The sequence below is a fragment of the Vicia villosa genome, linkage group LG4 (assembly GCF_029867415.1).
Source record: "Vicia villosa cultivar HV-30 ecotype Madison, WI linkage group LG4, Vvil1.0, whole genome shotgun sequence".
Lineage (NCBI taxonomy): Eukaryota > Viridiplantae > Streptophyta > Magnoliopsida > Fabales > Fabaceae > Vicia > Vicia villosa.
In genome coordinates, this window is record NC_081183.1 from 13,937,747 (window position 1) to 13,956,461 (window position 18,715).

At 33.8% G+C, this 18,715-nt stretch overlaps 1 protein-coding gene and 1 pseudogene across 1 annotated transcript; both read right to left on the minus strand.

Moving 5' to 3' along the window:
* Window positions 1-2,215: 2,215 nt before the first annotated feature.
* LOC131594543 (apyrase 2-like) lies at window positions 2,216-6,997 on the minus strand (annotated as a pseudogene).
* Window positions 6,998-12,295: 5,298 nt separating this feature from the next.
* On the minus strand, window positions 12,296-14,742 carry LOC131598848 (aquaporin SIP1-1-like). The gene is made up of 3 exons (XM_058871419.1): window positions 14,299-14,742; window positions 12,902-13,174; window positions 12,296-12,523 (listed from the first exon to the last, which is right to left on the minus strand). The coding sequence occupies exons 1-3, from the start codon at window positions 14,611-14,613 to the stop codon at window positions 12,368-12,370; spliced, it is 744 nt and encodes a 247-aa protein (XP_058727402.1). The 5' UTR covers window positions 14,614-14,742; the 3' UTR covers window positions 12,296-12,367.
* Between the last annotated feature and the right edge of the window lie 3,973 nt (window positions 14,743-18,715).

The following is an 18,715-nucleotide window of genomic DNA, read 5'->3' on the forward strand; positions in this document are numbered from 1 at the left end:
GCTTCTCGCGCGACACGCCGTTTGCGGAATTGATACCGTCGCTCAACACGCTTTTGCGCTATCCCGAGAATCGAAAGGTTGTCAAGCTCGAGTACCGCTCTCCATCGCTTAACGACGAGGGAGACATTAAGTTCACACCTTTTGAGATCAAGAACGACGAAGACTTAGCGGTTATGTGGACAACGTTCGACCGATTTTCTTCGAAAGGCCCGATCGAGTTGGACGCCAAACTTCAAAGATCGGCGGACGACGTTATCAAAATGTTGACTCATCCCCACCTACCCGTGTTCAACAATATGTAACTTTGATTTTCAGTAATATTATCGTTGTAATCTTCACCCGATTAAATAAAGCGAATCGTTGTTATTTTTCATTTTGCTTCTGTCCAGACATAACTTCGGAAGTGCATTTCCGAATTCCATCATGGGGGGGTGAGTTCGGAGATGAACTTCCGAAACACCACATTTTCTAAAAATGTAACTTTATTTCGGAGATGCATCTCCGAAATCAATTTTTTATATTAAAAAAAACACTTTTTCGGAAGTTCATTTCCGAAAACACCTTTTTTGCAAAAAAAAGTACCGTTTCGGAAATGAACTTCCGAAACAAGGGGTAGTGTGGTAAATTCACTAGGGGTGGGCAAGAAGGTTAGGAGGTGGCTAAAGAAATTCTCTTGTCTTTTTGTTCGATTTAGGCTTTTTCAGATTTATTATTTGTTATTTGTGCACACTTCTAATGCTCCTTGTTTATCTTGTATATTTTATGACGATTGTTTCTCATATATATATATATATATATATATATATATATATATATATATATATATATATATATATATATATATATATATATATATATATATATATATATATATATATATATATATATATATATATATATATATATATATATATATATATATATATATATATATATATATATATATATATATATATATATATATATATATATATATATATATATATATATATATATATATATATATATATATATATATATATATATATATATATATATGAACTAGCTCATAAACACAAGTATATGACTAAAGAAAACACTCAAAAGTGGTGAACTGCAAATATAAATGTAGATACATGTGAAACTTTAAGAGGTTAATAGCAATTTAGATGATGTGGTTTAATTGAGGTGTTTGGATGGGTAGATTTCACCTTTAATGAGTGGGTGAAGGAAACAAATGTGCTAGATGAAATAGCATGTATTGATTTCTCTTTAGTAGACCTTGAAAAAAAAATGAAGTTGAAGAATAGGTTTTGGATATCATTGAAAAATAAGAGAGTTTGATGAGACAAAAGGCTAAGGAGAATTTGGTGAGGGATGGAGATTCTAACACTTAATTGTTTCATGCAAGTTTGCAAGTTAAGGGAAGAAAAAATCAAATAACAAATATAAAGAAGAATGAAGATTGGAGATGTTGTAGATAAATTTTGAAATAAGGAGAATATTTTAATTTGGAGACATAATTTGTTGTGGTGGAAGGACATTTTATTAAGCGGGAAATTGGAAAATTTTGCGACAAGATGGTTTGCTAATATGATTTAAAAGAAATTAGAAAGAGGAGACATTTTGTTTAACTAATTTGGATACGAGATGGTACTTCGAAGTATATTTACCAACAATTATACCAAGTTTCAATCGATAAACATATTAAAGTGGAAAATGCTTGACAATGAGTGAGTAGTAAATGGGAATGGAAAATGAATTTGGAACAAAAGTTTGACCCAAAAAAAAAGAATTGTGTGTTGAGTTGATGCACACACTTGTAATTTTGCTTGTGAGACTCCTGCTTGTGAACAATTAATGAACTTTGCAACTCATCAATAGTTAAAGCCTCAAAAAATTATTCTTCAATAAAGAAAACTATGTAATTAAACTTATCTAGTAAGGATCGAAGTATTTTCTCCACAACTTTAGTATTTACCAGTTGTTCACCATACATGACTTTAGAAAAATAATCAAAAATATTTTCACCAAATTTCATCTCCAAAGTTTCAAACTGCAAAGAGCTGAAGCTCTAGCCGTTTTATTCTTGCATTTCCTTCCAACTGAAAAGGTTGATATGAGTTGTCCTAAACAAATAACAAATCAAAAAACTTATATAAAGTTTTTCAATAAAAATAACAAATCAAAAAAGTGTGTGAAGTTTATCGATAAAATAAAAAACTGAAAGATTCAATTTGTTTACCAAATCATGTATCCATGCACTAGCTAAGCAACCAATAACGTGTAAAAAAACATGAAAATTTTCAGGGACATTATATTCAATAGTACAATCATCTCTCTGAAGACTACAAAAAAATAGATTCATAAAATAAATATAATTAGTCTTCCAAAGCTGTAAAACATTTACAGATGGAAAAGATTGAAGCCATCTTCTATTGTCTATTCTTATATTGTAGGCGCAGTTCCAGTCGAATCTCTACCTTATAGCGATTTCTCTGGCTTTTGATCCTCTCCCACAATTTTTCTCTACACCCGTCGGTAACATTTTCTCATTTCTTTCATTATCTCTCTCCTCTCGCTCACTTTTTTTGTTAGAGAACGATTCATGAACGAGAGGATTCATGTCTGATTTCTGAGGACCATGAATGACGATAATTGCATCCTCAGAAAACTCTTGAGGTCCCGATAAAGCTTACGTTCCAAAACTTTAAGGCATTGATTATTATACTGATGTCATTGTATAGATGATACAGCTTCTATGGCGCTGCCTAGGGGCCAAGCAGCTTCAATAAGAGAATCATGATATTTAACTTGCTTCACTAATGTAATCTGCTGCGATGGATCTAGGCCTGCCAACAAAAAGGAAAGAAATCAGCGCAAGAAGATAGATTTTGCACAAGCGCATCGCCATCGTGCACAGCGAAACCTACCGAATCCAAAAACAAGCAATGTATACTGGTATACAAGATCCATGCATAAATATGGAAGGTTCCCCTCCTCAACGTGTGGATAAGTGGATTTGGCATCCTCGAGTTTTGTTTGACAAGCTTGGCTTTGCTGCTTTCTCAAAATCCACTGGGCGAACTTTTGCGACTGGTGACTTTGGATCAGCAAAACCAGCCTAGGAATAAATAGAATGATGATTAGCTTAATATCATTATCTGGTTCAAGATTGAATATGTTAACAGTAAAATACCTCCGCAGCCCGGTCAAAGAAAAATGAGGCGACAAAAAGGTTCTTCTGTCCATCGCCGCCACCACCATTCCATATTCCACCAAAAGTGCACTTCATATGTGTACATGTTGACTCATTAACCTGGAGAGTCTTAAGAGCTATGCCTTTGCATTCATTCAAGCTTGAGCCAGAAGGGGAGGATGAGGCCTTAAATGACTTTCCTCCATAATTGTAAGACCCTAGAAAAAAAAAATGTATGTATATTCAAGAAAAATGTAATTTGTTCTTAAAATCAACTCAGAACCAGACATGCAGAAAACAGAAGTTATATTTACCATCAAAGCCAGCTAAAATGCAAGGGTTTCCAGAATCATCAGAAATCTTCAAAATCTCTGCCCGAGCTGCTAGTAAACCATAGCGTAAGTAACTGGAAAAAAAATGTTAAGAATTAATGGCCATGGAAGATGGAATTGTATTACAAAACATGTATCTCTTTGAAAAACATCTCAAATTGTCATGTCAAAAGCAAGAAGAAAAACCTGTGAACATAGAGGTAATATCTCCTTCCCCTTAGGAACATCTCCTTGACATAAGGGTCTTCTCCATCGGGTACTTTTGGAGCCTTGGTAGCACTTGTCTCTGAGATGGCGTATGCCATTTGAACAGATCCACCACCAAGATCAACTACCCCAACAGTGTCTGAATAATCTCTTCCCAACTTTCCCAATAGATAGTTAATAGTCACCTAGAATAAAACAAAAGGAAAAGGTGAGACAAACTAAATGCTCTAAATATGTTTCCTTGCAATGTAGTACGACTTTATTCACTAGGATGGTATATGAACAGTGTATTTTAATAACTTGAAGAACAGGTCAGATATCAAGCTTTCCAGAGTTCTTTATCCTTACTTTTAATACAGCACACGCTTGTCTCCTGATAGGAGTTCCAATAAGTTCCAAGGGTTTCCCCTTTTACAACATAACCTACAATGCTGTTTGGGATTGAATGTTGGACAATATGGAACCAACAAGAAAGTAAGCTCAATGTCACAATGGGATTGATACCAACATTAATTGATTGCGCAAGAGAAGATAGGGGATTAAGAATACAATCATTAGCGGATATTGAGGTAGTGCCCATTGCAATAAAGATGTAGAGTGTCGTCTGAGGTGGTTTAGACATGTATAGTCAAGAAACGTCATCATCAAGGATTGTTGCGGAGGTGAAGTGGTGATGGCAAACGCGGGACTCTGAATCGAGTATAAGGAATTGCAATTATTAAGGTCCAAACAAGTAACTAGAATAGGAAATTATACTGGAATCAGACTGTCCAATTTCAATTCCAAGGTCAATTCTGATTTCTACAGAGAATTCCATGTACCAAATAAGACCAAAAAGCACTTCCAAATAGGTACTCTGAGAGCATGCTTCATATTATAACAGCAGGATTCAAGAACCATTTTTCATGAAGGATTAGAGTAACAATTACAAATATAGTTGAGAAGATTCAAACATAACAGTTTGGTACATTCTCAGAATATACTCACCAATTTGAGAAGTAAACATCAAAATCCTAACAGCAATTGTTTGAATAAGAAAAAATAGAACCCCAGTTTCAAATCCTAATTAATGACTTAGGCAGAAAATAGAACACTCATAACGTAACTAATGTAGTAGGTTATAAAGAACGTGCAGAAAAAAAAAATCCACTTAAAAAAAGTAATAAGTTCACGAAACATACCCATTGAAAAGCACCTTCTTGAGTTCCATCTAGCACAGCAACTGCATCAGGCTTTGATTTTAGAGTACTTCTCTGCTTAAGCAAATCTCGGACCTTATTATAAACAAATCATGAAAGCAACATTAGAATGTTGAGTACACATTAGAATATTGAGTATGCACGCACCAAGTAATATTTACCGCTTGCAAGATCCTATCAGAAGCATCCCCTTTCAAAGCCCTCAATCCTGCAGTAGCCTGCATTAGCATAGTTAGGATACATATAATTCAGATGAATAAAAATATGTACAGATAAAAAAATGTATAAAAACTATACACACCCCGACTCTAACAGGTGTCATGGGGCGAAATTCCATGGGAACAACACTTTCCGCTTTATCCAAAAGAGAAATAAGAGATTCCGCTGCCTGCCGTGGATCCTGTGCATAAGCACTCAAACCAGGTTTTATCTGTAACACCATAAAAATTGTCAACACCAGCATATTTACCATTGGAAAAAAAAAATCAAAATTAAAATTTTGTTTCATACAAATACATTTGATTTATAATGTACTCCTTCAAATTAAATCTGTATCTAGAGAAACAAACTAACTAAAAATAGAGAAATCCCAAACACATCACATTTTCATCAATTATATATATCAAAACTTACTTAACCACGAGTTTCTTGCAAACAATGTAGTCAAGTTCAAGTGGTTTAATTGACCAACGATAAATACATTATCAATTTAAGAATGTTCAGTTTGATTAATGGAAGAAGTGTTCTGAGTCGCCCAAAAGGCCCGGTAAGAGAGGTCCAAGAGCGAAACACTATTGGGGACATGCGCAAAAAAGAATCTTTGTCCTCTAGAACACAGACAATCTTAGCCCCTAGCTCATCACACCCCGACCATCCAGATCAATCAGACAATCCTCAACATGACACGCCGCATTCCACATAAAGCACTTATAGTTGTTCTTGCTATATAAAGAGAGGGGCAATGTAATTCAAATACATCTCCATTACTCACTACTTTTCATTCTATCATTGACTTGGACATTGGATTGTTAACCTTGTACTGTAGTACACCCCGCACTTCCGTATCGGAAAACTCACTGCACCACATCGGAAGTCCAATAGCACCGATCCATCTCACATTTCTAGTTCCCTCACAGAGAACAGAAGGTACTCAACTCAAAAGCATGTACTTTAGACACTAAACATAGAGTTTCTAAATAAATCTAATAGCATGTTTGGTTTGGCTTTTCGAAGAGCCAGAAGCAATATTATGGGGTGATTTTGAGATGTTTAGTTCTTCTAAAATAGAATTGATTCTACTTGAAACTATAATTTGTAGCTTCTATTTAAACTTGATTTTTACACTAAAATTAGTAGTTCGATTCACTTTTACAATAAATGTATTCAAACATAAGCCAATTCTGCTAGACTCAAATCCATTAAAATCAATTCTACCAAACTCAATTCTGCCAAAATCAATTTTGTCCATCGCCAATTGAAACACACACTAAATTATTGAGTTAAATTGAGATTAACAACGTCTAACGAAAATTCTTAAGAAGCATGTAAAAGCACATTTCACTGATTTACTAACCTGCAAGAAAACTTCGAGATCATTACCAATATGAACAAGCTCAAGGTTCCGATCAAACCGAAAGACATGAACACGGCTACCGGAGCTACCAGCGTCAAAAACAACAGCAAACGAATCGGACAGTTTCCGATCAGGAGAAATCTTTCGGTGCGTTAAGGCGTAATCCTCGACGGATTCATTGGAAGAAGTGGACGGCATTATGTAGAGTATGAGTGTGACAAGGAGAAGAGGGAGTGCCACCATTAGACAGGCGCCACGGAACTGGTAGATCTTGTCGATGAGCGACTCCGGCGCTGGCGCCTGTGGCTGGCGGCCGGAGCGCTTTAGCATTTGGGTGGTTTCGAGTTCCAGATCGGCGGTGGTTTAGTGTTCGGGGAGTTGGGAAGATAACGGTGACCGGTAACGGATATCGCCGGTGCCGGAGTTGGTTGCGGTAGCGTTAACTGCTTCTGAGAGTTACAGTGATTTTAGTATTGATGTTTTGAAAGATAAATATTTTCTTAATTCTCAAAAATAAATAAATATATTTTCTAAATCAATTCTAAGAAACAGCTTTAAAAAAAAAAATTGTTTGATAGTTTTTATTTTAAAAACTGCTTTGAAGAATAGAAAATAAAAAATTTGTTTCATAAATAAACATTAAAAGTGTGATATAGATTTTTGCATAAATTGACTTTTTGATATTCTCTTTAATATATAATCAAGGTATCAGAGGCACAACTTCGAACATGCGATATCTTATTTATTCATTTTTAAATGACAAATTCAAACCGACTACTCAATAAAAAAATATTTTATTTACTACATTAGTTTTAGCCTTGAGTTTTAGCCTTGTCTTTAGACGTCATCACATAATCGGACGTTCTGAGATTCTAGTTTTATTCTTAAATAAAATATGACTAAAAACATATAAAAATAACACAAATTTGTACAAACATTTATGTTTTTTTTTTAAAAAAATGTTAATGTATAAATATCAATAACTTCTTTACATTAATGCATAAATATAAATAAATATTATCTTTAGAGATTAAATTTTGGATCAGCAATTTACACTAATTTAATTCAACTATCACTTAACAATTGAGTTATCTCACTTAATCATATGTCATTGATAATGCTAATTCACATTTATAATTGAGTTTATGCATTTAGTGCCTTCATGATTTAATTTTAATTTTTTTTTTTAGTTTTGATGTGTTCCATGTTTTGGGATGCCTTCGGGAGAGAGACTCTAATGCATACTCATTTTCGCATGTTTGATGATATCACATATTGGTCACTTCAGTTCATGTATAATTTCTCTTATGTTGCATTATTCTTTTTTATATTGTTTCTTCTTAGTAGAAGATCACCAACCTTAAATTCCCTTAGTCAGATCTTGTTGTTTTACTTAGATGACATTATTTGTTTGATTATAGTATTTTTCAGTATGACCCAATTTTGACATTCTTCAAGAAGGTTGAGTTCTTATAATCGTAGATATTCGTTCTCCTCCATTGATAAAGGATATGTCGTCCTTCAACTTAGTTTGAAGTTGGGATAATGACCTCAGATCTTTTAAGTCTTTTTTATCTTTAGGAAACTCTCCTAATTAGATATATTTGATTACTAGCTTCATCAGTATGAAGAAGGTCACTTGAATGGTTGTCTTGTTACCACTACTAGACCAATGCACGCTAGTTAGACAGAACCTCAACCCAGTTGTTATGTTCTCGGGGTATACACTTCACCTCAAAGGAAGCTAAGTTAGCCATTCTTTTTCTTCACTAGTACCAAATGTTTATGCATGACGAGCTCTTTAGCCCAATAATCCTCTTTTATTTATGATACGACTAGCTAAGAGTTTATTTTTAATCTAACGTCCCTTTCTACCATTTTTGGGGCCCACCTTTAGTCATACGAGGCATACTTCATACTCTGATTGATTGTTAGAGGTGTTGAAGGAGACCTTTAGAGACACCTCTATTACCAACTCATCTCCATTCTCAAGCAGTATTCCCCCTCCACCCCACCACCACCTTAGAAGTTAGAGGAGTCATCAATAAATAATGTCCATTTTGATGATGGTTCCTGTGTGCTTGGAGTTATTTTAGAGACAAAGTTAATCAACACTTGTGACTTCAATGTTTTAAAAGATTCATAGCTAATGTTAAATTCAATTAGCTAATGTGATACACCAAGAATTAAGGATAACACCTCGTTTTTTCAATATTTAGATATTGTATTTCAAGACCTTGTAGCACTTTTCAGCAAAATACACTAGTTTCCACCTTTTGTTGGTTCCCCTAAGTTAAGGGACTAGTTTCAAAACCAACAAAATTTCAACTAATGTACTCCAACTCTGTCTCATGCATTCATTGGGAATGCATCATCCCCGTCTCTTAACTATCCATTGACATATTCTTGAACGACGTGCCACTAGGGAGTGTACTCACAGTACCTTGAAGGCATATATTGATTTTCTCTATCATTCCCTAATTTTCTATGTTTCTAGCAAATGGTTGAAGTTCCTCAATGCTTCTATTTTGATACTCTCAACAAACTTTTTTTTATCAAAAAACATACCTTTTATGGGGTAAATACATTTCCACTTGCCTAGGATTTAGTGAAGTGAGCTAGAAATGGCAACAAATCTTTGTCCATGAGTAGATGAATATGGGTCTTAAACCCTTTTAATCAAATCATAACACCTTTTTTTCAAGTTCAAAACAAATAGCATACACTTCATCGGTCCTCTGGTGTCCCATGAGGAAATAAGAATATCTACTCTTTTGATGTGATCGTTTGGATCATTAACTATTTCATACAACTCCAACGGTATGGATTCTGAAGAGACTTTAGGACAAGATAATCATTTATTTTGTTAGTGTAAGCATTAAATCGAGGTATCTCATCCTCAAACTAGGATCTCTCTGAAGAATAATATTTATATAAGCAATAATGTATTGGTGTGAGAGAATTGCTTCCCCGTCCTCCACCTTGATTCCTCTACAGGGATGGAATGGAGCCTACACGGCCTCTATTGTCAAAATTGGCCCTTCTCATATATATAGGGTTAGGGAAATTTGACTTTTGAATAGTAAAATGGGACAATTATTCCCTTCATGTCTCCCAAATATGGGCTTGGAAGGCCTAAATGGGTTGCAGTATTGGGGATTCATGACACATGACTAACAAAAATGGAGAAAGTCGTTTCTCCAGGGTGGATGATCACATGCAGATCAGAGCCAAGGTTTTCAGCTATGAACAATAAGGATTCACATTCTCTATTCAGGATACGAGTTAAGAGTTTCTATTACTAAAAGGTAACTCGAGACAGTTGATGGACGACCGCCAATAAATCCTTAAGGAGGATTTTCTTAGTTATATGGTTGATTCAGAGAAACTTTTCGGGAAAATGATGATTTGGTTATGTAGTTAACTAGGTGGAGCTATGAATTGCATATGGCAGTGCTCACCACTAGTCGTATGCATCTTGTATTGATCATGGATCATTATATTTTCCATCGAAGTTGTCACTAATCCTCATTGGAGCTAGATCCGCAGTTTAGGAGCGGTTGAGTAGTTAGTACTACAGACAAATTTGTACCTATAAACACTTTAATGATCAAGTAAGCAAGCCTTATAAGTGTGAGATTTCTAGGGTTAGGAATCATCTATATGTACATAAACCATGAGATAGGCTTTATATGAGGAGGACAATGGCTTCATGATCTAAAATCCTAATTGGATGAATTTCTTTGAGGAAAATTACAAATAGACCATGATATTATTGATATCACACGGTCTTTATTAGATCATTGGCCTTGCTTGGGTATGCTTTTAGGATAAGTCCATGACTTCATCATATTGTCCTTTTTCCCTATAGCTCCGTGTATGATTCTTTGTGGGCCTTCAAATCTTTGATAAGATGTTGATGGATAAATGTATGATTCTTCTCTCCCTTATGAAATATCGTGATAACCGTAATCGCCATCACCTTTAACGCTTACAACCTGGTCAATGTGTTTGTGTATGGAAACAAACATTTCTTCAATGTGTATCATTTTTGGTAAAGATGGTGAAGGCGATAGTTTGCTTATGCGAGCATCTTTGATAGACCTATTTTTGGATCGTGAATTTGGAGAATCGAATTTGGAGAATCTGGATAGATTGAGTCAACAACTTTGAAATATGATGGAAATCGCTTGGTTGAATTGTCACTCAGTGTTGGTTCGCACAACTTCGTGATAAATAAATTTCAATCTCGCTCGAGATATATTATCGATAAACTGTAAATACAAATTATTGCCTTTTAATTTATGTTTTAATATTGTGATGCTGCAATCAAATGATGTTTCTATCTTGTTATGCTAATTTTGAATCAATTTGGTTCACTTATTCTCAACTCTTACTCAAATATCCTTTATTATTTTCCAACCACTTTTTTAATATTCATGAGCAAATTCAACTTTATTAGTTGCAGTATTTTCAAAGTGTCTAACTTGATCAATCTTACAAACTATTTTCTCCTTCACTTTGCCTAATATAGTGCTTTCAACATATTTCAAGAAATCTAGATATTTTGCACACACCCTTTTGAATTGTATGACAGATTCGAGATACAACTCCTCTGTAGAATAATTTATTGTAACATTCCATACATCCATTATGATTTTCAATATATGGCTAGGTTTGACCTTTATTTGTCTTCACCCTTGATTCGTTTGGTCTCTACCGCATGCTTAATTCTACTTCTCACATTTTTGTTATATGATACTTAAACAGTAAAGCATATGATGTATGAAACAACTTTGCAACCGAATTCATCAGCGTTGTATTGTGATTGGTGATAATCACTTGTGACATATTTTCTTGGTCTTTAAACAATTTCCAACACACTTCCACAACTCGTGTAAAATTATCATCTTTTTCACATTCCAAAAACACAAACCAAATGAATAAATGATCTCTGTAGCAGTAACAATTTCCAACACACTTCCACAACTCGTGTAAAATTATCATCTTTTCCACATTCTAAAAACGCAAAGCCAAGTGAATAAGTCATCTCTGTAGCAGTAACACCAACAATTTTCATAAAAGAAAACTTGTGCTTGTTTGTCTTGTATGTTGAATCCAGTATCACAATTGAAAATGTATTGACCAATTTAAAATCAGGATGAGTCCAAAATACATCTCAAAGTATTTTTTTTCAACCTCACATACATCTAAGAGTTTTAATAACTATTGCATTTTAGATCTTGTATCTCTTATTGTCTTGTTGTTTTAAGTGCGAACATTGTATCCTTTTAAGTTGTTGTTACTTTTTGTATTAGTTGAAATTAAAATTTGACTTAAGTACTACTTTCTTTAGATTTATTTGAAAAAAGAACAACCCTAATTCTTAATGATTTTTTAATCATCATTATCAATTTCTTTTAATTATTAATAAATTTATTTTGCATCTCACATCATTCTTTCCACTTACTAGGAATTTACTACGTATGACTTATGAGGTCAATCATGTTTTAAACAATAATTTTTTTTTTTAAATAGTTCCTATCACATGAAATGGACCTAATAATAGATATACACACAAATTAACAGAAAATAAACTAAAATACATTACCAAATTTTGAAATAAAATTTTCCTTCCAATTTTACCCTTCGACCAAACTTTTTACCACCACATTATCCTTCCTATACAATCAAATAGCTTTGTTTTTTAAATAATCGGATAAAATTTTACAACTTCTATTATTTTTATCGACGAAAGTCTCGACTCTATTTTAAATAAAAGGGATTATACTAAAAAAGGAGGAAGAAACAGAAACAGAAAAAGTTTATTAATGCACTTGCATATGCAAGTATGATTATGTTATGTTATACACATTCTTCAAGCTTTCTTGTGTTTTACCACTTTTTGTGGTGGAGGGAAGACAGCACGAAACAACCAAGCAGCAAGTATTGCTCCAATGAATGGACAAATCCAATATACATAGAATTGATCCCATGTGTGGTGCCAGTTGTCTAAATATGCCCAACCATATGCCTGCAACAAAGTAAAGCAGCATTCGACTAATTAAACTATGAAACACGAACACAGATACCGAATACAACATAGTAGCATAGTTACTGTCATGCAAGTGTCAGACATAGAAACTTCGAGAAAATAGAATGATCAAATATAACCACGTGTGTATGTGTCATGGAAGTGTTGGACGTAGACAATAGTACATGTCAAATATGTCTTTAGGACATCGAGATACGACACAACGCTAACACTCTGACGCTGATAATGCAAAAAACATAGTAACCCTCGTGATAAGAAGATGTATATATCATACGAAAACCGGCACAGGCAACACGTGCTATTCAGAAAACAAAAACAATGATAACAAATGGTGAATGCGAAAAATGAATCACTTACGAGGATAGGATTCATGGAGGGTCCGGTGTAAGCAGAACCGGCGACGATCACAGCCACGGTTGAAATGGACATCACCAAAGTCTTGAGGAACTCACTACGAGGACCTTTGATTATGATGAAGAGAACGACAAAAGTGATTAGAAATGTCAACACTCCTTCTGCAATAGCTCCTGTATGCAAATCAACCTTCAAAGCAGGTCCTCCAATCATGTGTCTGTATTTTGGCGGCATTACTTCCATAATTGCCATAGCACCACCCACTGCACCTAATGCCTGCGTAACATCACTCGTAAATTCGCTTCAATCGATATAAAGATTAATAAACAAAAACCAAACACAAGTCACAAGATAATCGAATACAGTCGAGTCGTGCAGGTGCATGGTTTTAAATTGTGGTTATGCTTCATAAAAATCTGTGAGTCCTGTTACTACAATTGTCATGTAGTTGAAGAAATTTTCATAAACACGCATGAATTTTGAACTGCATAGCTTCTGTTTTCAATGAAATCTACATGTATCCTCCTAACAGACGGAATCAAGATCGAGACCGAAAGAGCAATAAATAACTATATGACATCTCTCCAAGTGATTTGTTTTTTATACAAAGATCTCTGCTAGAGTCTCCATATAACATGATTTCACTAGGCCAGCCTATTAGGTTTCTCAACATACATATAAGACTATATCTTTAAGCGCGTGTTCAGATTAACACTTAGTTTGGAGAAATCTCTGCATGCCACCGTGATTTTGACAAAAGCTACACTCAGAACAAGAACAACAAGAATCAATTCTTATCCCACTAAGTGGGGTCAGCTACATGGATCAACTTCAGCCGAATCATTAATCTCAAAATCTATCTTAACAACTTCTCTTATAGTTTTTCTACGTCTTCGTCTACCTCTCCAATCTACTCTCCTTACCACAGAAACTTCAACAGAATCACGTTACAATCATCATTTTGTCAAACTTATCCTAATCTACAAAACACAAACACGTCAACACCAGTAATCACATGTCTCAGTGTCATGTCATGTCATGTCAGATACAGACACAACCACGTCAAACCCCGAAAATCGAAAATGCCTTCAATATGAAGTATCAGTGCTATGTAACACCAAACATATACTAAGATTCTTAAAAATTAAAATTACAAACATATACTATAGTACCCATGTTGCTAAAGTTCCAATCTTGATTCTGTTCACAGATTCCCTTAATCAATTAAATCTTTGCACTGATGTATTGATTCATAATTCATGAATCTCATCACCCAAAAAAGCACCAAAGTCAAAAAAGTTAAAAACACAAAACAAAAAAGCAACAACTTTCAGCACACAAAACCACAACCCTAAATCTAAAAATTGAAAATTGACAACAAAAAAGAAAAACCCTTTTACCTGAGCAGGGAAACGAAGAGCCATAGAGAAAAGGGTATCAGAACCAAGGCCAGCAGCATAGAAAGAAGCATTCCCTGTAGGATTGAAACTGGCACCACCCATAGCATTACCAATAGCAGTGAAAGTGAATATAATAACAAAAATCAACAAAGTAGTGATTATAATAAAAGGGTAATTGACACCATTATAATTCACAAATTCAAGATCAAAAGCTTTCAGAATTTCTGAGGTGATTAACCCTAGGGTTGAAGAAATGAAAATCCATATGAAGGTTAATACTGCATCACCAATGGCTAATTTTATTGCATTCACCATTTTTTTTGTTTGATTTTGATCTCTTTCTACAATATCATATCAAGAATTTATATATTTTTTTTTATGAATTTTGGGTTAGGATGATGATGGTGAAGAACAACAAAATGACAAAAATGGAAAAACAGAAAAGAAAAAAAAAAAGATTGTGAATCATGAAATTCAGATTCAGTTATTAATATATTGGTAATTATTATATTGTTGAGATTGACTGGTGTATATTTTAAATTAAATATTTTATATTTTAATTGTTTTTTTTTCCTTCTTTTTTTGAAGTGTAAGTCATTAATTTGTTGATCGGTTGCAACTAATGACAGGTGAATGGTGCAATTAGGATTCATGTCGGTGTATGCCATTCAAAAAATAAAATGATTCATGTCGGTATTCGTATGCAATTTTATTTAGGGTGTGTTTGGTTTGGAAAAGAAGTTGTGAAGAGAGAAATAGATAAGAGAGAAATATGTGAGAAATATAGTGGATTCCATGGTTTGTTTGTTATAAGAGAAGTATAAGAGAAATAAAAGAGAGAGAAGTGTAATTATTTTTAAAAGGACAAAAATACCTCTAAATTAAAATAATTAATGCACAAGTTTTAATTACTTAAAATAAAAATTTTAACCACTTTTAAATATGTAGAGATCATTCTCTATTATGTGAATTTAAATATTTATTTTTAATTTAATTAAAAATCAATAACTATTTTTAAAAAAAAAATTAATTGTTCTAGTTAAGTATTTTATTAATTCAAATAAAGAATCAGTGATATTTTACTATTTCACTAATACTTAATAGTACCCTCTTTATTAAATTCATTTTATATTATTTTTTTCTATTTATTTTAAGTTTAATTTTTATTTAGAATTTATTAGATTTTTTTAAAAAAACAATTAATTGAAAACTAACAAAACTCAAGTAGATACAAGGATATAGTTGGAATGTAACAAAAAATACATCAATCTCTCCCCTTTCTTCGCTGATAAGAGAAGAAGTTGAAAATCAGTGGGGCTCATGCTTTCTATCTCTCTCTTCCCTATTTCTATTCAAACCAAGCAAGAGAAAGGTTGTCTTTCTTCTTAACTTCTCTCTCAGCAACTTCTTTCTCATCTATTTCACCTATTCCAAACACACTGTTAGAGATTAATTAATGGATTTTTATTGTTTGATTTTTTTAAAAAAATAACCATTTTTTTATAAAAAACAAATACTCAAATAACTCCTCTTTTAAAAAAAATTAATTAATCACTTTTCACTTCTCAAACAAAAATATTCGTCACACAAAAAAGGCGTCGCATTGTATGACGCATGCATTGAAATTAAAGAGGAGGCGTCACACTGCATATCGCATGCACTTAAATTTTAAGAGGAGACATCATTCACTGTAGCTATTCAGTTGTTACCAAAATAATTGAGTAGCCACACTAAATGGCGCCTGCTTTTAAAATTTAAGTGCATGTGCCATGCAGTGTGACGTCTCCTCTTTAATTTTAATGCAAACATCACACAATATGACATCTCCTCTGTGTTGCGATTTTTTTATTTGAAAAGTAGTTACTTTGGTATTTTTTTTTTAAAAGGGTGGTTATTTGAGTATTTTTTTTGAAAATAGTGGTTATTTAAAAAAATTCTTCCACTACCAACTTTTCTCTCTGTTCATTCTTCTATTATAGGGGTGGTTTTTGGCCATTTTTGCCTCGAAATCACCCCTCAACGCCGTTTTTTTTCTTTCTCTTTTTATCAAAATAAGTGGTTATCCATATAGATTTGCTTATTCTTTTGTGTGTTTTTAAGTTTTCATAGTCTTGTGCGGTGTTTGTTGGTTTTCCCGTCTTAGTAAGATGCTTGTTGGGTTTCCCGTCTTAGTACGATGTTTGTTGGTTCAGATTGACACATTTACTTCAAATTATTGCAGATCTGAGGAAGACTTGAGCGTCAATGTTGCAAATCCAGAAATATGAATATTCTGGTGACTTTTATTTTTGTCATATTTGTAGGCACTTTCATGTTGCCACTGTATGCTATTAACCTAGGTGCCGCAAGATTGTTTGCAGATTCACCTTTTTCAATTTTTAGCGATCTTGAATTTGTAATGATGAATGTATTTTTCAATTTGAATGAATGAATATCTTTTTAGTAAAAAAATTTCTTATTATTTATTGTAAGTTAAATGGATCAAAGATTGGTATCGTGTATATAAATAATTTTTAATAGTATTTCAAATATATTTAAAAAGTCTACATGCAAAATGTAGGAAAGTGAGAAATCTAAAATTTACAATGAAAGGAGAGTTCAAGTTTTGTTGTTTTTTGAATTCAAAATAGTTTTTTATAGACTAAATAGTGTTGTTTCACAAGGTTGTGACCCTTGATGAAACACATCATTTCATCAAGTATTGCAAAACTTCACACTAAGTGTTGCAACTGTTCGAATTCAAAAATTAACAAATTGGAGTAACGATCATTGCCACGTGTGGCGGCTTACCGTCACTAGCCGGCCTACAACGTTGTGAGTAGCTCAATTACTCAGATGTGTCATGCTCAAGTGACGCCTACAAGTTGTCGCTAGTGCCTCTACGCCCACGCTCTGATCCTAGTGTTAGGGCCATAGCCGTGAAAGGTGTTAGAATCCCATTTGTGCATATTTTGTATATAAGTTTTGTGGTATTTCTGAAACTCTTGTGCCAAATTTGATTACCTTTTGATATAATAGTATGTAAATAAATAACTTTGTGTTTATTTCTAAATTAAGTTATTTTATTAACTCTTGTAATGTTTTTCTTTAGGTTTTAACAACTTTTGGGCAAGATGGAATGAGAAGAATGGTCAAAACAAGCTTGCAATGAGGGTGGAATGCAAAAAGAAGAAGATTTGTGCAAGGAGGTCCGCTCAGCGGAGCTGAAGCGGACCCAGGCAGGGATGCAGCAATTTTTTTCATCAGCAAGTCCGCTCAGCGGAGCTGAAGCGGACATGGGCAGAGACGAGCAGAAAATTTACCTCCGCTCAGCGGACCTTGAAGACAAATCAGATATTTTTACTGCTCCGCTCAGCGGACCTACTTTTTCAATTTTATGTGGCTAAGATCAAAAGTTGAAAAAGTAGGTCCGCTGAGCGGAGCAGTAAAAATATCTGATTTGTCTTCAAGGTCCGCTGAGCGGAGGTAAATTTTCTGCTCGTCTCTGCCCATGTCCGCTTCAGCTCCGCTGAGCGGACTTGCTGATGAAAAAAATTGCTGCATCCCTGCCTGGGTCCGCTTCAGCTCCGCTGAGCGGACCTCCTTGCACAAATCTTCTTCTTTTTGCATTCCACCCTCATTGCAAGCTTGTTTTGACCATTCTTCTCATTCCATCTTGCCCAAAAGTTGTTAAAACCTAAAGAAAAACATTACAAAAGTTAATAAAATAACTTAATTTAGAAAATAAACACAAAGTTATTTATTTACATACTATTATATCAAAAGGTAATCAAATTTGGCACAAGAGTTTTAGAAATACCACAAAACTTATATACAAAATATGCACAAATGGGATTCTAACAACTCTCCCCAACTTTGATCTTTGTTTGTCCTCGAACAAAGCTAGCTCAAAAACATACATCATCGAATCACATGAGGTTAGTAACATCAGTTGAATGGTTCAAACTTGAGTTACATACCTACAAGATAAGTCTTCCTTGCTTGTACAAGATTCTAACATGACTATGAACCACTTTCTGAACACAAACTTTCAACACAATTGCATTAAAGAGATAATGTTCATGAATGAATCATCTATGTTTCAGTTCACAAAAATAATTGAAGGACAATTGCCATGATAGCATAAAGGACAAATCACACTCACTAGTAATGATGCACATCCAAAACAATTCATATATTCATCTATACTATGCACACGAGACAATAGAGACAAAGATCACTGAGGACTTCATTTGGTTGTAACTTGGCCTGGGTTCCAAACAAGTGATATTATATGTACACGGCCATTGAAACAAAAAGGGTGAATGATCATGGAAAGCATTATTTATGTACAACACTAATAATATTTTACCCTTTTGTTTTTTCACCATACAACGCATTCTTTTCCATAGATCATTTGAATTTTTCTTTTTCTCTT